The sequence below is a fragment of the Aquarana catesbeiana genome, linkage group LG01 (genome assembly GCF_042186555.1).
Source record: "Aquarana catesbeiana isolate 2022-GZ linkage group LG01, ASM4218655v1, whole genome shotgun sequence".
NCBI classification, from domain to species: Eukaryota; Metazoa; Chordata; class Amphibia; order Anura; family Ranidae; genus Aquarana; species Aquarana catesbeiana.
Genome location: NC_133324.1, coordinates 650,679,675 through 650,700,286, shown reverse-complemented (window position 1 = coordinate 650,700,286; position 20,612 = coordinate 650,679,675). Strand labels below are relative to the sequence as shown.

At 44.7% G+C, this 20,612-nt stretch overlaps 1 protein-coding gene across 1 annotated transcript in view; it reads right to left on the bottom strand.

The window, feature by feature from the left end:
• LOC141110023 (complement C3-like) overlaps positions 1 to 20,612 on the bottom strand; it is a gene marked incomplete in the record, with an annotated part of 333,270 nt that overhangs the window by 164,263 nt on the left and 148,395 nt on the right. Inside the window, 3 exon segments of the mRNA XM_073601271.1 lie at positions 65 to 223; positions 5,108 to 5,314; positions 16,488 to 16,685. Of these exon segments, the coding sequence (XP_073457372.1) occupies positions 65 to 223; positions 5,108 to 5,314; positions 16,488 to 16,685 (564 nt within the window).

Genomic DNA, 20,612 nt, shown 5'->3' with positions numbered 1-20,612 from the left:
TTCTTGACAGAATTCTTAACATGCTTGTACATTGCATTAGTCTATAAATTATCAATATACTCACCTTGTCTTGTGTAAACCTTCCTTTGTTGTTTAAGACAAATACAGCCTTGTCTACAACTACTAGACCCACTTGCGATCCTTGGTCACCTGTCAAGGTGAGCTCAATGCTCTTTTCTGGCTCATAGGCGGCTCGTGAGATTTTAGGTGGGTTTATTTGCAGCTGTGAAAAGAAAAAAGCCTTGCATCAGTGTGATTTGTTGTATACAAATTCTAAAGTGACTGTGAAGCTTTAAATGTTTCTTTTATTAAAATAATAAACATGTCATACTTACCTGCTCTGTGCAATTGTTTTTCACAGGGCAGCCCCAATCCTCTTCTTCTGGTGTGCCCTGCTGGCGCTTCAGGCCCTTCCTCTTCATCGGGTGCCCCCACAGAAAACCGCTGCGCCCATTGACACAGACAGCAGGACTCTGCCCCGTCCCCCACTCCCGTGTCACTGGATTTGATTGACAGCAGCAGGAGCCAATGGCTCCTGCTGCTATTAATCTGTCCAATGAGGAGAGAGACAGCAGCTGGAGCTGCTGCACTTGTGCACATCGCTGAATCAGATTGGGCTCAGGTAAGTAAAAGGGGGGGTCTCGGGGGGTGAAAAACCTTAAAGCGGAGGTCCACCTATCTATCGTTTTTTTTTTTTTTGAGTTCATTCACAAACTTTTCTTCTCAGCATTACATACTCACATATTGTGTGTAATATGTCCGCCTGTGTCAGATTTCATCGGAAAGAATAACTTATATTATTCACTGCAGGCGGTTTCCATCTTCATTGTGGGCATTTGAAGCCCACAAGCATTTATTTCCTGGATGTGGTGAATGCTGTGCTCCCAGCATTCACCGCTCGTTCCCGCACTTGCTCAGTGGCATCCTGGGACTAGCTCCCAGGAGTCTGGGAGAGGCTAGAAACACGCCTACTCCCATGGGAGGAGAACCAGGAAGTGCAAAGAAGAATAGACAAATAAAAGGTAATTATGGCGATTTAAATTTTTTTAAACAGCATGTCAGCATCTAGGCAAGGAAGAGAATACATACAGATATTGTTCAAAATTTGGGTGGAACCCCGCTTTAAAGTGATTGTAAGGGTTGTTTTTTTTTTTTTTTTTAAATAACAAACATATCATACTTACCTCCACTGTGCAGCTCGTGGCCCCGAACCTGCTCTTCTAGGGTCCCGGCGGCTCTTGTGGCTCCTCCCCACATCAGATAACCCCTATGAGAAGCGCTGTCCAAGGGGATTACCTTGGGGGCGCGCTCCCGAGTCCAGCATTTGGCGTCCATAGCCCTTGAATGCAGGACTCGGCCCCGCCCCCTTCTGCGCTCGCGTCATTGGATTTGATTGACAGCAGCGGGAGCCAATCGCTGCGCTGCTATCAATCTATCCAATCAAGAGCTGAGAACCCCCGGCAGAGAGACAGCGCATCCCCGTGGGTCAAGTTTCAGGGCTCAGGTAAGTAAAATGGGCTGGGATGGGGGGCTGGTCACTGCCAGGTGTTTTTTTCACCTCAATGCATAGGATGCATTAAGGTGAAAAAACACGTAGGTTTACAACCCCTTTAAGGCTTTACAACCACTTTAAGGCATTAAAACCACTTTAACAAAATAAAATTACCATACTAAAAAAAATATATTGCATTTTCCAATACCTTGGAAACAATGTAGGCTTAATACAAGAATAAAAAAAAATTGTAGTTACCACAGAAACTAAACTGAATGTGCGCCAAATACTACGTCTACTATGTCTGACTTTTTTATGTGAATCACGCCAGTGCCATTGCAGAACTCTGTAGCACAGCATGCTGCACATAAAGACAACTCTCTTTGTAGAGTGGTCTATCCAACCTCCTGTTGAGTCATCACTATCAGCCTCTGCTGGTTAGGTATTTTGGCAGCCAGAGCGGCAGTATTGCAGTATTAAAATATGTATTCTTAGTTACTAAATCATTTTAAGTCATAACACAGTCTGGTAAAATAGTTTGAACCCGAAGACATGGCAGAACTGCCGCTGTCATTGTTAGGTCACGTGAATCTCTTTAAAATGAACATTTATCTAAATTTACTTAACTTTTCTGTCACTCACCACAATGGATCCCCAAGATTTTTTTCATTCAGCTCAACCACCTCCTGTCCTCCTTTCTTCGGGGAGTATAATCCCTGTGGTATAAAATGACTACGCTAATGAGGACCACATCCCAGGGGGGATTAGCTATGTCAGACAGCCATATATACTTCCCATCACTAAATTGGTCACAGTGTACTAGTAGCTCAGTCCTGACATCTCAAACTCTTCCCCATGCTAGAGGCGGCAATCCTGCAATCTATAGCAGCGTTTCACCTGTTGTTATATAGAGGCCCCAGAGCCTCTATATTCTAGCTCATTATCAATTTAGATATCTGCAACTCTCCCTCTCCTTTCACAGCCAATTTCCAAATAGACGTCTTGACCTAGCAGGCTGTGATCTTGAATCTCTGCTCAGAACCAACAGTTTGGAGAAACCGGCGTTGACTGTTTAAACACTTGCAAATGTTGTCCCTCCCACCTTTGTGCTCCCTCAGACAAAAGTAGACTTTAGATATAGTGGTTCTTGCTGAAGATGACTGGGAACATGTATGGTATTACCCTTTCAAGTATCTTTTCTTACTTATAGATAGATTTTATACAGTTTGAAATATTGCATAGGGCGTACTATACTCCGTACAGACTTCTCCTGTTGGAGGTGTGATCACTCCTTTGGGGATTCTTTCCATATTTTCTGGGCTTGCCCTGCTATCTCACAGTATATGATTATGAATAATACAATTGCCAGCACCTCTTTTTTCCCCACTCCGAGAATTTGTCTTCAGGGCCTGGTGGAGGATCTAGCCCCCATGACAGTGGAGAGAACTCTGTTAGGACTTTTACTTTTTTATGCGAAAAAGGCAATAACCCTTTGTTGGAAAAAGCCTACCCCATCTTGGCTTCTGGCAGAAATTGGTGAACATAAATTTGCCTTTGTATAAGAATACGTATGCTAATAGAGGTTGTATGAACAAATTTAATATGGTATGTGCGATATGGATTGAAAATGTTTCCACTAACAGGTTGATAGACATGATCTCTTACTGAGTTACCGTAGGGTATACCCTAAAACCTAGCGCAAGCCACACACACGAGCACACACCTGTTAGGATTGAAAAATATTTTTTTTGTTCTTTTCTGTTAACTTTACTGTTATGTCTAGGCTTTTGTGATACACTGACTGGTGCTCCCCTGTGTGGGCTACTCCATGTGGTTAGTTGTTTTTCTTTTTTTGTTTTCTTATTTTCTTTGGTCTGTAATGTTCATACAAAACCTCAATAAACAAACAAAAAAATAAATAGTTTGAACCCAGGGTTTATCAGGTTGCATAAAGGTTCACTTTACAGATGACAATGAGTGACGAGAGGCAAACAGTTTTGTCAAATTCAACCACTGCACATTAGTAAGGAATTTGGTAAAAAAAAGGAAAGGTGCCTACACAAAAACCTGATCAGACACAGCTCACCATTTAGATCGTACCCCATACATGCAGCTAACCCCCAGGATCCATGCAACCAGTGAGATCCGGTGCCCCCCCCCCATCCTTACAAGCAGCTAACTCTCCAGTTTCCATGTCACAAAAGAAATGTGCAATATACAGTATACAACCAACTCTCCAGTATCCATTCCACCAGAGATATCTACCCTACAATATGCACTGCTAACTCCCCAGTACCCCAGTATACATGCCATCAGTTAGATTTGCCCATAATACGTAGTCACCAGTATCCATGACACCAATGAGATCTTTCCCTCAGTGCACAAAACAAACTCCCCAATATCCATGCCATCAGTGAGATATGTCCCCAGTACATACATTTTTTTCCCCAGTATCCATGACACCAATGAGATCTGCCCCCAGTACTCACAGCTGACTCTCCAGTATCTATGCAACAAATGAGATATGTCCCTCAAAACACAAAGCTTACCTCACTCCCCAGTGTCCATGTCCCCTGTGAGATCTGCACTTAAACACACAGAACTATTTTTCAAGTATATATACCACCACTGAGAATTAATCCCAATACACAAACTCCCTAGTATCCAAGCCATCAGTGAAATCTGTACTCCAGTACACACAACTCACTTACAAGTATTCATGCCACCAGTGTAATCTGCACTCCAGCACTCACATTTCACTCCCCAGTGTCCACACTCCAGTACACACAGCTCATTTTCTATTATCCATGCTACCAGTGAGATCTTCTCCCAATACATGGATATCTCCTTAGTATCCAGGCCACAGGTAGAATTTGCACCCAGTGTATACAGCTCATTTCCCAGTATTTATGCCACCAGTGATATCTGCTTTGTACAGGCGGCTCGCTCTTCAGTATGCATGTCACCAGTAAAATCAGCTCCCCAGTACACAAAGCCCACTTCCCAGTATCTATGCCACTGGTAATATCTACATTCCAAAACACACAGCCCACTCTCCAGCAGCCATATCACCAGTAAGATCTGCCCTATATTGCACCTAGACCAATCTATATTAGTCATTCCACCAGTGAGATCTACACTCCAGAACACACAGCTCGCTTCCTGGTATACATGCTGCCAGTAAGATCTTCTCCAAATTGCACACAACTCATTTCCCAGTATTGTGTCCTTTGAAATCTGCTAATCAGTTCACACAGCTCACTCATACAGCTTTGTTTAACAAAAAGTTGAAAAAACCTTATCCAAATTTTAAGAATCTTATGTTAGCCCATAACCCTTTAAATGTATATCAATATATATCTAGATAGCTATCATTCTGTCTACAGTTAGAGAATTGGAGTATGAGATTGTACAATGTTTTGTCAGTTCTGTTGGACTTTACCAAAGTTGCTAAGCTTGGCCAATGAAAACCCCAGTATAAACCTGAATTCAAAGTAATTTAATGCCACATTCTGAATTACCCATTCAAGAAACATACAACAATTTGCAAATCTTTATATAATCAGTGAATAAAGAAAATGTAAAAACCATGCATTTCAGAAAAAATGTACTTACATTACTTTTACAGGTTCGTTTCATGTGTAGCCAGACAGAATCAGACACTATTTCAAGAATTGAGTTAAAATAAACCAAATAATAATAAGCCACGATTCTGAAAGAGGGCAGCATCTCAGGGGTCAAAGTAATTCGCAATGAAGTGATCGCTTCACTTGCTGTCCTTTTCTGAATTTTGGTTTGCAGTATTTTTCCTCTACTTATCACCTGAGCAAAACATAAGAAATACTGTAATTAAAGTGTTTTCTAGCTCCACCAACAGAGGTTCCCTATTGACGCTATTCCTGCCGCTGACATATAAATAGTTCACAATTTTTACTGCCCCTTTAAAGCCTATGTATTCTAGTTAGTGGACTAGTGTACTGTGCACTTACCTACTTATCTCACTCTAAGCTTGTAATACCTTCATGCTAGCATAGCAGGCCAACAACTTTATAGGTAATACCGATACAAACAAGGCAAAATGTCTCATTCTATTTCCAGTACTAGCATGCCTTGAGTGGCTTAGGTTGATCTTGCCAGTGGGATTCAAAGGTTAGCCCATTAACCAGTATATCTAATGGGGTCAAAAGCAGTTTTCTGCAAAAGAAAGTACTGTACATGTCTAGCCCCGACGACAAGTAAAACAATGGCATTTTAATATACCATAAATAATCACACAATTGTACCACTGTTCATCATTTATTGATTGATTTTTATACCACTTAATTAGCCCTATAAGTTGGCATTTAAAACAATGAATGGCATTTACTGGGTTGCTTCCCTTTGATAAGCCAGGGAAGTGCTTGTTAGTGCCTTCCTTGTCCCTCCTTATTGCATAAATATTAACCCGAGCCACGTGTTCCTGTTTATGCTATGCCCAAGCAATAATCAACTTTTATTTTATCAGCAATTTGTAGCGGTTACAGAATTGCTCTCCTTAGCATTTTTGTCACTATAAACAAATGAAATGCAATCAATAAAAGGTTTGAGTCAATAAAGCGTTTGTTTCCCGAACATTTCATATTCCTGATATGTGATTGCTGTACCATGTACTTGTATGAAAAAGTATCCTACTCTCTTTGTATTGCTTCCTTTGTATGAAATCCCTGGTAATCCTGCTAATCCCTCTGCTTTCCTATTAAAAACTGACCACACTAATCAGGAGAGTTCTCTAGCTGTACTGGGAACTAAGCCTGCTCTCCTCCAATGATCAGACTTTTCCTGACATGCCCCTCCTGCACAGCCATTCACTGGGAAGTTCAGTGTACTGCTGCTTCTCCTCCCCGAGCTCTTATGCCGCGTACACACGGTCGCACATTCTGACAACAAAATCCATGTTTTCTTTCCGATAAATGTTGGCTCAAACTTGTCTTGCATATACATGGTCACACAAATGTTGTCGGAAATTCCGAACGTCAAGAACACGGTGACGTACAACACGTACGACGAGCCGAAAAAAATTAAGTTCAATAGCCAGTGTGGCTCTTCTGCTTGATTCCGAGCATGCGTGGAATTTTGTGCGTCGGAATTGTGTACACATGATCGGAATTTCCAACAACGGATTTTGTTGTCGGAAAATTTGAGATCCAGATCTCAAATTTTGCTTGTCGGAAATTCTGACGGAAAATGTCCGATGGAGCCTACACACGGTCGGAATTTCCGACAGCAGGCTCCCATTGAACATTTGTTGTCGGAAATTCCGATCGTGTGTTTTGCTATAATAAATATCCCCCAAAAATATATAAAAAAAACCCACATTTTTTCCTCAGATTAAAGCCGATATGTATTCTTCTACATATTTTTGGTAAAAAAAAAAATCGCAATAAGGGTATATTGATTGGTTTGCGCAAAAGTTATAGCGTCTACAGAATAGGGAATAGTTTTATGGCATTTTTATTATTAATTTTTTTTTATTAGTAATGGCGGCGATCTGCAATTTTTATCATGGCTGTGACATTATGGCAGACACATCGGACACTTTTGACACTATTTTGGGATCATTGTCATTTATACAGCTATTAGTGCTATAAAAATGCACTGATTACTGTGTAAATGACACTGGCAGGGAAGGGGTTAAACAATAGGGGGCGATCAAGGGGTTAAGTGTGTCCTAGGGAGTGATTCTAACTGTGGGGGGGATGGACTTCAACTCACATGACAGCGACAACTGCTCCCAATGACAGAGAGCAGTGATCCCTGTCATCTCACAAGGCAGAACGGGGAAATGCCTTGTTTACATAGGCATCTCCCCGTTCTGCGGCTCCGTGACACGATCGCTGGGCACGGTCATGCTGTATGCGGCGGGCGTGTGCCCGCTAACCCCACCAATTAGAGGGGACGTACAGGTACACCCATTTGCCCACCGCTGCCATTGCAAACATTTATTATATTACCAATTCTTAGATGTGATGGCTGCATTCATTTTCTTTTTTGGGCTTTACTTCTTCTATTTTCATCTGGTGATCCAACAACCAAGTCTGTTTTTCAAAAGCTCAAGCTCTCCAGCAGAATGTATCGCTTTACATGGATGAGACAAACCATTTAACACAGGCAGGGGTGATTAAAACATTTATCCCAAAAGGAAAAAAACTGTTTGCTGTAACAGATTATAAAGTGTGAGCTGGAGTTTGGCTTCAAGTAGTTAGTGTATTTAAATCTGCTAATACATTTAACATTGCCCCCCCCCCCCCCCCCAGCAATGCTGCTGCCTGCTGTGCCACCTGTGATCATCTATCCAGAGTGGTGTCTGTAAAATACAGGAGGTGTGTTACTGGCCAGATCACCAGGTGAAAACAGAGGAAAAAAGCCAAACAAAAGAAAACTGATGCAGCCACAACATTTATGATTGGTAAGCTGCAATTTATTACATTTTGGTTTAATGCCAGTTTAAGGAATTTAAATAATCCTGAGGTCACCTCCCCAGTAATTAAAGAAGAACTACAGTCCCCTTTAATTCAGCTCCACACCCTCCACCCTCCAGGCGGGGTTGCATGCGCAAGAACAGCAACATTTTGGAGTTCCCATATCAGCTGCCTTTGTGACCCAAAACCCTGTGACATATCTGTGCACATATAGAATACAAGAGGGTAGCCGAGAAGGGAGGTAATGCTGCTTTTTAAAAATCTATGAAATAATAAAAAATAAAAGAGAGAGGGAGGGGGGAGGAGGCAGGGCAAAATAAAAGATAATTTATGGTATAAGTCACCTTTAATTGGGTGGCCCATGAATATACTATCAGAGGTCACATCATCCAATTAACTTCTAAATAAAATAAACTACACCACAGCCTTTTAGAAAGCAAATACAACTTGTGTAGTGGGTGCCGCTCAGCCCGCCAGTGGCCCCACACCTCCTGCTGGCCGCTTCCAGGATTGACACAGACACTAACGAGCTCTCTGCAGTGAGAGCGTGAGTGTCCCTCACTCAACACAGTAAGCGAGTGGCGCTTGCAAGGAGCCAGCCGCCCGCTCTACTCCCTCTTGTTTCCTCATTGGTGCAGGGAGTGGATCAATAAAGACAGAAGCACTGCAGCAAAGCATCTTGGGACATGTAGTGTAGGGCAACCCAAAGAGCCTGCCTGTTCCAGGACACTTCCCTTGGGCCTTGGTCGCAGGATTAGTGAGCAGGCACTTACCTGTCTTACAGAGACACTGCATGCAGACAACGTTGCCTATTTTCACCTACACCAGTAAAAACTGTGCTGCACTCATCGTTTGCCAGGCAGTAAGAGTGTTCTTTCAGCTTCTGGAGTTCCACAGTACACTGTACACCACTCCTGCCAAACAGGACATCTAAGTGCACCAACTAAAGTAGCTGGCTGAAGATTCAGGGTTTTCTTCTTTCAAGGGACTGAAGCCACTGGTGGCATACAGGCACACACATACCCAGAGTGCAGGATAAATGGTGAATGAGTGGGGTAATCTGGTTGGGACCTTACATTATTAAACCGAACTAGGTACAGTGTTTGCGGTTCTTTGAGACTGTGGTGTCAGGGGACAGTAGGGGGAGGTCTGACATAAGAAAGGGTTATTCCTCTGCCCTCCTCCTGCCTGGACTCATAGAGCCCAATTTAGGTAGAGTTGGTGGTCTGTTAAAGTGTTTGCTATCTTGTGATCTGAAATTGTTAGAGTGTTTGCCTCTGCTTTCAGGGTTATTCACCTTGAGGAGTCCCCTGAAAGCAGCCAGACAGTATCATTGAGTTCTATGGCTCTTAATCTTCAGTCATTATTACACAGCTGATTTACTTGAGATATATTTGTCTAATATTCAGTTATACTGTTACTGTTTGTTCCATTCCTAAGAAATTTCACAGTAATGAGGGCCTCTTGACCCCCCCCCCCCAGGGAAATAGAGCCTTGACTGATGGGGGCATGGCCAGGTGCAGGACAAGGTGGCTGAATGGTCACCAGGGATTGGTTGTTATGGGGGATGGGCTGGGCCTGAGCTCAGGAAAGTCTGTTCCCAGGGAATTCTGGGTCTTTCGAGGAACGTGGCTGGAAGAGCTGCAGAGACCCTGTCCCTCCACCATTGACACCAAACTCCTGCTGGCCAGGGTCCACGAACTGGCCCTGCAAGGTCAGGCAGAATGGCTGTTTGCCCTCCTATCTCCCCTGAGGTGCCTGCCTCTCCCCCGTGCCTCCTGCTGTCTCTGCTGCGGGGCCCCTGGCTCCCAAGGCCCGGAGGCGGGCCCGCCCTCCATCCCGTTTAAGCCCCAGTCCTTCCAGGGCCACTTACATGCCTGCCTGCCCTCCCCGCTCCCCCAAAGCCATTGCCGAGCTGGGTTCCTCCTTTTCTCTGCCTAGGAGGCCCCAAACACCTGCCCGCTGCCGCCAGGGTTCCGCCCAGCGGGCTCCCTCCCAGCCAGTGAAGTCTCTGCAAGCTATCCCCACACCATGCTGCCCACCCACTGTTCGTGTCTCCTGACTGCCCAGGTCCCACTGCGCCCGGCTGGGTGGGAGATTCCCGTGGGCTGCCCGCCACCACAGCCCAGCCTCAGTCTGCTGCACGATCTCATCTCCTTGCGCCCGGCAGGGCGGGAGATTCCTACTCCAGTCCCGGGATGTCAAATGCACCAGCCACAGGTCCTCTGCCGGGAGTCCACGGTTGTTCTTGTGGCGGCTCAGCTGCTGTCCATGGCCACCTGGGCTCCTCAGGGTCAGTGGTCGGACCTCCGCCCCTAGACCTCTCCTTCCGTCATCACCCTCCTGCCTCACCAGGCGCTACCATTCCTCTCAGAGATGGATGTCACGGGCCCCTGCCGACCCCTACCACGGTCAATGCTGCACCAGATGTTCCGCCTGGATCTGTTACTGGTCGCCCAGCTTCAGCTCTGTCTACGCACATCAGTGAGTATAACTGTGACTTAATTTGGGGTAGGTCTAGTGACGCTTCCGTATCGGGCCCGCCAGACGAACACATAGCTAAAAATCGTAAAATCGGTTCTGTCCCGCATGGGGGTTACGGGTCTGGTGGTCAGTTTGGGTTCCGTCTCTGGTGCTCTGTGGGAGGTCTTGCCTACTGGCACGCACCTGTCGGAGGAGATAAAGAACAAGATCTGGCGTCATGAATTTATTAATTTTCTCGCGCTCATCCCTCCTGACCGGGAGGCAATCGACAAATCTCGTTGCGTTGACGTCACGGCGCAGGGCGACAAATCCAAACAGCTTCCTCGTACGTTCAAGAACTGGCTGCAAGGATTCTGCGCTTAAGCCGGAGTGCTTTGTGAGTGGTTCCCGGAGTTGGCCGCATCTCTCTTTTGCTACTTAGACCTTATTTGGGGTGCCTATATGGTTTACGGGGCCAGTGTTGGTTTCACTACGACACCCAGTTTTGCCAAAAAATGGCAACACGTAAGGAGTTTTGTTTCGACTGCCAAGACGGTAGCCTGTGGTTATTGCTGATGTGTCCCCACAGGCCTTCGTCCTTTCAGTCCGGATCGTCGGCTGCCCCCAAAATGCTGTCTGTTCAATGAGAGCCACTGCAAATGGTACACCACATGCTGTTTTAAGCACGAATGCTCCCTTTGCTGGGGCGCTCACCCCGCCAGCAGATGTTTCCGGAAGGGAAAGCCATCGGTTTTGTTTCAGAGCTAGGCATGTTCCCGGGACGGCTAACGATATTGCTTATGCTCTCTCTCGTTTACAGCTCGATCGCTTCCGCTCCCTGGCCACGTCGGCTTCCCTGGAGGGCCTCCCCTGTCTGACCCACTTGTGGAACCTCGTTTCCGATGTTTGCTAGACCTCCTCTGGGCATCGCTGTCCCCGCGGACGTAGGTGTCGTACTGTCGGGTGTGGGAGGAATGGGTCCAAGTGTCGGGTGGTGAGTTCTTAATTTCATCTCAACATGACACACACGGCTTTGTTTTTTTACCTTGTTTATTTTCTTCAGAAAGATTCTTCGGGTTCCACGGTTTTGTCGTCCATGTCTGCATTGTCCTTTTGGTTTCAGCTTCTTGGGTGGGAAGACATCACAAAAGCGTTTCCTGCCCAACGGGTCCTGCGGGGCTGGAGACATGCTACCCATTCCCCTGATTCCCGGCGCCCGGTATCCCTCCATATCCTGTCCGGTATCCTTTCCCTTTTGCCATCTGTGTGCTCCTCTATGTTCGAGACCCTCCTTTTTCAAGTGGCTTTCTCCTGGGCGTTTTTCGGTGCCTTCCGCATCGACGAATTGGTTTGCAAATCCACTACCTCAGTGGGGGGCATTCTGACGGAGGATGTATCCTTCTCTGAGTGCTGCGTGTCAGTGTTATTGCGTACTTCAAAAACTGACAGCTTTGGTAAGGGTAGGAGGGTTGTCCTGTACCCGTGCGGGGGGCCCCCTTTTGCCCGGTTTCGCTAGCCTCCCTCTTCCTGTCTGCACGCCCCCCGTCCCCCACCTTTTACGTCCATGCTGATTCCTCCTCACTGAGCAGGTATCAATTTTTGCGGGTTTTCCATCTTTGCCTTGAGAAACTGGGCCTCCCTTCGTGTGATTTTGGGACCCACTCTTTTCGCATCAGTGCTGCCACCGCTGCTTCTGGTATGGGTTTCTCAGATACGGAACTCCAGCGTCTGGGTAGGTGAGAATCTTCTCGTTTTGCTTTGTATGTCCGCCCAAACTTCCTGTTTTAAATTCTTTCAGGTTGTTACTCGGCTCTAATCTGGATAGTTGGAGATTCCTTCTACTGGGCCGCTCTTCGATCGAAAGTTCGGAGCTATGGGAAGAATTTGGGATTCACCCATGATCCGCTGGCTTGGGCGCCGTAGATTACGCTGGCATCAGGTTCTTCCGGAGTGTTTGCACCTTCATGCACATGTTTCCGACCCCATCATCTTGATAAGATGGAATGACGTGAGTTATACACGTTCTGTGGAATTAATCTCCACTATTAAGCGAGACATCGCCCCGTGTTATGCAGCATATACTAACTTGGTTCTCATCTGATCGGAAATCGCGCCTTGTTAGGGGCCCGGGTGATTCCGGGCCCCGCCTGGAACGCTTCCGTCGCAAGGTTAATGCCCAGGTCGCCAAGCTTGTTTGGCAGATCAGGGGGTTTGTGATCCGGCACAAGGATTTGGAGGGTGCAACGATGATCTGTTGAGATTGGATGGCGTTCACCTTAATGATATTGGTTTGGATATCTTTAACCTTGGCCTTCAGCGTGGTGTGGAACAAGCGGTGGGGCGCCCATCAGTTATCCACTGACAGGCGGGTGGTGGTTTCTTGACCTTGCCAGCATAAAAGTGGCTGTGATGGAAATTGGAAGTAGGCAGTCTGTCCAGCACTTATGGTAAGGACAGCCCCCCCCCCCTTTGGAACTGTGTGCTCACAGTATAACTGTGACTGGCACTGGTTTAAAGTGTTAACATGTTATGTGTTGGATTTTAACAAAGCTGTGGCCTTGCCCTTTCCAACCTAATGGTTGTAAGTGTGTTGATTTAATGGGGAGAAGGGGCAAAAAGTGTGTCCTTTTACTGTGGTGTTCGCACTAACATTATTGCCAGGTGTGCCAGAGGGGCTCAGACTGTTCTTGGGGTTGAGAGGCAGAGTACAGAACCAAACTTACTCAAGCAGCTCCTGTGGGGGTAGCACTACACTTAAAGTAGAACTATAGGCAAAAAGTTTTTTTAAATTTTGGATAGAGTAAGGGAGGGTTATAACCCCAGTCAAATTTTTTTTTCACCATCTGTGTCTGGTTGTGGAGATTTCCTTTAACTACCTGTCTCATAGCCAAACAGGAAGTGAGAGGAAATTAATGCAAATTAAAGGAATTCCTTGGGGACTTCCAGGTCCCCAGGAATAGGGCCCCTATTGGAAGATTTCCCCTCTATTACTTTTCTGGAGACAACCCAAAATTTTTTTTACTTTCACTTTCAATAATAATGGTAAACAGGACAAATAGAGAGGGCGAATCTCCTTAAAACGGTTGTAAACCGTGGCTGGTGAAAAAAAAAAAAATCTGTATTGTATAATGTGCTAGTAAGCATCGCATACTAGCACATTATGGAATACTTACCTTAGAATGAAGCCCTCCCATGCCACAGTGTCACCGCTGAGAGGGCTGACATCTTCCCTCCGGTTTTTCTTCTGGGTTCCCTCCTATACATGGAGTGTGGGAGCCCTCAGTTCCGGTACGAAGCTCTGAAGTTCCGGCAAGGTATGCCAGACCATCTGAGCGCATGTGCCAGTGATGTCACTGGCTGCATGCATGATGAATATCTCCTAAATGGTGCACACTTAGGGGATATTCATGTTCTGTACAGGTAAGCCTATAATAAGGTAAGTAAAACTAACAAAGTGGGCTTTACAACCGCTTTAATGAGGACTCAGACCGCAATAAAACCTGACAAGTGTTCTAATCCCTCTCCACTCTGTCCAAAAATAAAAAAAAGTTTTGCCTTTAGTTATACTTTAAGATGAAAAAAATGTAAGATTGCCTAACGATCAATTTTTTTCCTCATGGAGATAAACTGGGCATGCTGTTCACCCATAAATTAATTCCAAACCAAACACAACTGCTAGCCCGAAAATTAGGTCTAACACTGGTGTCACAAGAGGTTTTGCAAGAATTTTCCTGTTTTTATACTATTTAAAATTTCATTCATGCCAGATAGTTTAGCTTTCACTATACTTATTTATGGACAAAACTCTGGGCTCAGGGGTGACTGTAGTGAAAATAGCTGCCAGTACTTATAGGTCTTGATAAAAAACCAAAAGATCCACTATACTGTTCCAGCGCTGCGACTTTGGAAGCAGTGGCCCTGAAACACAGAAGCCGTACTGTCGTTTACACACTCCCCTTTCCCCTTGTCCATTCACAAAAAGCCTTGTATTTTGTGAATGGTTCACAGAGTGGTGGTGGCATACACATCATGAGAGTTAATTATATGTTACACAGAAATTTTAACTCTCTTTACCTGCTTGTTAAGAATATGAAAAAGTTTAATGTCCATTGTCATGGCACAGGTGCACTTTAACTGCTATTCTGTTAATTCAGAAAATGTTCCATTATCGTCCCTTATTAACCACTTAACTACCGCTCATTGCAGATATACTGCGCCGGTCGCTCTGCACTGTATCACGTACTAGGTACTAGTTAAAGTGCACCTCTGCCATGACAATGGACTTTAAACTTTTTCATATTCTTAACAAGCAGTTAGAGAGAGTTAAAATTTCTGTGTAACATATACCGTATTTATCGGCGTATAACACGCGCCGGTGTATAACACGCACCCCAAGTTTAGGAGGAAATTTTAAGGAAAAAAACTTACATTTAAATGCCCATCAATGCAGCCTTATCAGTGTCCATCTGCAGCCTTGCACAGCGTCCACCTGCATGCTTGTCCAGTGTCATTTACAGCCTTGTCAGTGTCATTTGCAGCCTTGTCAGTGTCATTTGCAGCTTTTGCAGCCTTGTCAGTGTCATTTGCAGCCTTGCAGCCTTATCAGTGTCCATCTGCAGCCTTGCAGCCTTGTCAGTGTCCATCTGCAGCCTTGCAACCTTGTCAGTGACATTTGCAGCCTTGCCTAGGCTGCAGTTAAACTGCAGTGAATTGTCAGTGTCACTGCAGTTTGAAAATGGCGCCGCCGAGATACACAGAGCCAGTCCTCGGCTCCTCTCGGCTCTTCTCGGCTCATCTCGTAGTCCCACCCAGTCCCGCCCTATGATGGACATAACACAGGTCCAATGGTGGGACTGGGCGTGACTGTGAGCGGAGCTGAGCGCCGCCCATATACATACATAGCCGAGGATGCTCGGCTAGGTTCGGCTAGCTCCGCTCACAGTCACTCCCAGTCCCTATGTTATGTCCATCATAGGGCGGGAATGGGCGGAACTAGCCGAACCTAGCCGAGTACACTCGGCTATGTATGTATATCGGCGGCCGGCATTCGCTTTGCTCACAATCAGCGGGGGGGATCGGCGTATAACACGCACCCACGATTTTCCCCTGATTTTAAGGGGAAAAAAGTGCTATATGTGTTATATGCCGATAAATATGGTTATTAACTCTCATGATGTGTATGCCACCGGGGTAGAGAGAGCGCCCGTGCACCCCCACGCGCCCCCCGGCTGTGCTGCGATTGGTCGTCGACACCCGTCCATTGGCTCCGAACATTACCGTAAAAAAACACAGGGCTCTCTTCTGACAGGAGCAATGTGTGGGTTTTTTTTGTTCCTGCAAAGCAGAAAGTAAAAAACAGCACATTGCTTAGTAAAAGCAGCACACACAGTACACACTAAAACATGTTGGCCTCACATTTAACCCCCTGATCGCCCTAGATGTTAACCCCTTCCCTGACAGTGTAATTAGTTCAGCGAATATTTTTAGCACTGATCACTGTATTGGTGTCACTGGTTCCCAAAAAAGTGGCAGGTGTCCGATTTGTCCGTTGCAATATTGCAGTCCCACTATATGTCGCTGATCGCCACAATTACTAGTAAAAATAAATAAATAAATAAAAATTCCATAAATATATCCCATAGTTTGTAGACGCTATAACTTTTGCACAAACCAATCAATATACGCTTAATGGGATTTTTGTTTACCAAAAATATGTAGAAGAATACATTTTGGCCTAAATTGATGAACAAATTACATTTTTTACATTTTTTTATTGGATGTGTTTTATAGCAGAAAGTAAAGAAAATATATTTTTTTTTTTCAAAATTGACGGTCTTTTTTTTGTTTTTAGTACAAAAAATAAAAACTGCAGAGGTGATAAAATACCACCAAAAGAAAGCTCTATTTGTGGGAAAAAAAGGACATACATTTTATTTAAGTACGGCATCGCATGTTGTCAGTTTAAATAACACAGTGCTGTATCGCAAAAAATGGCCTGGTCACGAAGGGGAGGTAAACCTTTCTGAAGTGGTTAAACAAGATGGATTATTATTAAATTAGGACATTATGCTTACCAAAATTGTAAATTCATTTATTCTGCGTCTGGTTTCCTCATCTTGACTTTTTATGTACAGAGAGATTTCAGCAACATTATTTCCATCCAAATTAGCATTCATGTGCAGAAAGTTTCCATATGGCGATTGGTAGGCATTTGCTTTTAAGGTTACACTAGCCTGTTGGTCACCTGGCAAGCTTTTTTCAGCTGTCCTTACCTACAGATATAAAATTAAAATAATTTTTACTATTCTGTGACAAGTGAAAACAAAAATCATCACAATTAGAGATTTTATGTGAAACATCATCAGGCTCATTGAACAGTAAGAATATAGAAGAGGAAAAAAGTGTTCTTATTAGTGTATGGGTCATGACCAAAAGTATTTTGTGTTAGCATGTTTAAAATGAAGGATGGGGGAAGGGGGGCATAAAGGGGAACTTCCCCTTTAAGGCAAAGTTCCACTTTAAGGTAAACATATTTAGCTTGTTGATATACTAACATTGAGTTTTATCATATCCTATTGATAAATGTACTGAATACATTTGTAATTCACCTCAAAAGGTTTATTATTTTACTACTACTAACACCTATTATTTGTTGTTCTGGTTATACCCCTGACTGCTTTACATAGCCACCCATTTGGGAGTTTGTTCTAATTTGGCTCTGGGTCAAATAATGGATGAATCTTCAAAAACACAATAAAAACATCCTCCAAAATATAGACATAAGTTATCAGAACTTTAATTTAATGAGATCTGGTTGATATTTGGAAGTAGAAAACCCCTCTGCTAGAGATTATGACTACTTTAAATAAAGTACAAAAAATCTTACTTTCTTTATCATCTATTTAAAGACACATGAATTCAGAAACAGTCTGGACATCAAAAAGTAGTCCAGCTGAGGAATGAGCAACAGGTACTGACAGATCCAAACAGGGACCAGGAACCCTCTGAAACACAGGACGACCAGAAGGACCAAAGCCCAAATCTGAACCAGATGAGGCGAAGTCCCCTGCAAGACAGAGGAGTCTGCCAAATTCCAGGGGAAGTCTCAAGACCAAGAGAGAGATCACCACCAAGGGGTGTGACTTCACCCAAAGGGACACTTAAAATACATCAACAAGAAGCTTTGGACCAAAAAAACAACAAAACAGGGTGAACAACATAATCACCTGATAAGAAAAAACTATTTGATATGGTCAACAAAAAAAGAACACTGGAACAAATTTCAAGGATAACGGCTCCCCAGAGGGAACATTGGACAAAAGCAGGTTATGGGCTTTGGAAGGGATCTGGAGAAACTTTCTAAAAAGGTTGTAGATCAGCCCTGGAAAGAGGACCTAACTCCAGTTGATCAGATCCCACAAAGACCTCCGGGTATACAGTACTGAGCAAAAGTTTTTGATAGCTGTGAAGAAATTCTGTAAAGTAAGAATGCTTTAAAAAATATACATTGCAAACTTCCTTATCAAATGGCTTGGGAGGAGGGAGGAGCCAGATGTGGGCGTCCAGCTGGATGCGATGCTAAGCCCAGGACGCCGCGAGTCCTCCTCCTCCTCGTGATGCCAGCTCTTGCTTAGGCAGAGCCGCTGTTTACTGGTCCCCTTTCACTCTCCGGCCCCCCCCCGTCTGGCGCTGTTGCTCCCGTCACGGTTACTCGATACCTTGGACATCTGTCCCCCGCCCTCCCGATCCCCCGTTGAGCGCGCGGAGTGCGCTGCCGCCGCTGAGAGGCTGAGAGTCCATCGGAGTGGAGCGGAAACGGCCATGGTATGGGAAAGCTGTTGTCCCCCTCTCTTGTCCTGCTCCCCGCTCTCCACACCATTTGGATGAGCCTGCCCGTGCCTGCTTGAGACCTGAGTTGACGACTTATCTGGCAGCGGGAGCTTGTGAAAATGGATTGGTGAAAAGCTAAGCTGTTCGTGGGGAGAGCTCGGTATATGCACTGAATGTAAGGGTAAGTGCATTATATTGAGGCAGCGGAGAACCGGAGACACAGGAGGAAAAATACCTGCACAACGGACAGATGAAGAGTGGCAAGTAGTACAAGCTTAAAATACTTTTCACCTGTCCTTGTATGCTTATACCTTAGAGATGTTATGCACAGTGATTGGTTCACCTAAAAACAAACATGTATAAGTTATAGACTGTCCCATGCATTTGGTGTCACACAGAGCTGTCAGCGCTAATGCGATTTTTTTGCTATCCTTTGGTCATCTTTCTGGGAAGTATCCACAGGAGACACTTTAGGCTTTATGCTAAGACTTCACGAACAGCAAACTGATGAAAGCAGACGGGAAAGTACGGTAGGTAAATGCAACTCAAACCAATTCTAAATATCGCTCAGCTGTGACTTTCTACGGTTTAAAGAAATTTTATGTTTGGGGGACAAGGGCAACTTTATAAAAACTAGGTAATTAATTGTAAAGTACTGATTGCAACACATACTATGAGATCTGTAACAAGCTCCTGCCTTGAATTTCCTTTGCCAGCTTAAAATCTCCCTGTTTCTCAAGCTTTATCCTGGCCATTTTTTAGCTACCCAGCCGATATAACCTGCATATTGTTGGCTTACCTACTTACTATAGTACTCAGTAATAATTATAATATATACCACCGGTGGCAGCAAGTTGAACTGGGATTGTCTCACTCGGTGGGTGTAATGATTTGGGGGCGTGCATTGCTATATGTGAAATTAACTCCATGGTATACTATTAGTAGTACTATAACGAGGAGAAAACAAGGTTTTGCTGATCCATTGCACGGATAACTGTGTGGACTGTGGAACTGTTGCACGCACCACTCGGCCTTCGCCACAGACTGCTAGGCGACATTTTGCTGCACGGTTGCACTTTGTGGCGCGGCCCAGCGTGGTGCGACGTGGGCAGGCTGGTAGGCCGGTAGGCGGGTACATCAGGCGCAAAAATACTTAACTGGGAACCAATTGTTATTTGCTTATGTTAAGCCAACCTCAGCAGTCAGAACCGGTTCCCCCCATATGATTAGCCACAGGTGGCTTGCCCACAAGAGGCCAGGATTCTGGAATCTGAAAACGCCACTCTGTCAGAAGCGAGGTTCTACTGTAAACCTCCCTGGATACTCTCTATAAGCTCTATCTATCAAATATCTAAAAGTATACTCCAGAGGAGGTAATATCAGAAGGAGCCTTTTTGGGATCAAGACCGGACAGAGAGGGAGGGTAAGGAAGAGTTGGGGGGAGTGGGCGCCTGAATCAAGTGCAGTTGCCAGGAAGAAATGAGAGGTAAATCAACGAAGGGGGCGACTGCTAACCCGGCTAACCCACCTAGGACAAGTGCAAGCCCAGGAACCATCAGAAAATACATGGTGCATGACACTGGTAAAGATAGTCCGGGTAAACAAAAAGAGACTAAAAGTAAAACCCCTGAGTGTATTCCGAGGACAGGGACGAGACGTCAGCTACCCGAAACCGACATTCACACAGTAAGCAGTGAAGCACTAGAGGAAACGACAATGGAACCCCAACAAAAAAAACTCCTACCAACTAAAGGCCAAATGGCTGAAATGTTTGCGAAACTTGAAGTATCTATAAAGGGGGAAATAGGCTCTCTCCGTGAAGACATGAATCATATCCTAAAAAGAGTTGAAGAGGCAGAAACAAGGATGGATAAGCAAGAAGAAGAGATAAAGGTTTTCAAATCCCAGATGGAAGAGTTACAGAGAGAGCAGAGAAATCTACGGTATAGACTGGAAGATCAAGAAAACCGGAATAGAAGGAAAAACCTACGGATTAGAGGCCTTCCAGAGACACAGGGGGAAAAAGAGGATTTGCAACAATCAATGAATGAAATTTTTGGCGGTATGATAAACCCCCCCGAAACAAGTAGTAAAATAAAGTTTGAAAGAATCCACAAGATCAGAAAACCAGCCGCAATAAGAGGGGAGGTCCCGAGAGATGTCATTGCAAGATTCCATAACTTTAGTGATATAGAGAAGATTAAGGCTAATATGAAAAAGAACTACCCTGTGAAGTTTGGAGAGACAAATTAGCAAATTTTTTCGGACCTAGCAGCAGAGACGCTGGCTAGGAGAAGAATACTGAAAGCACTACTAGAACAGCTAAAAGCACACAATGTTCAATACTCTTGGGGCTTCCCAGCCTGCCT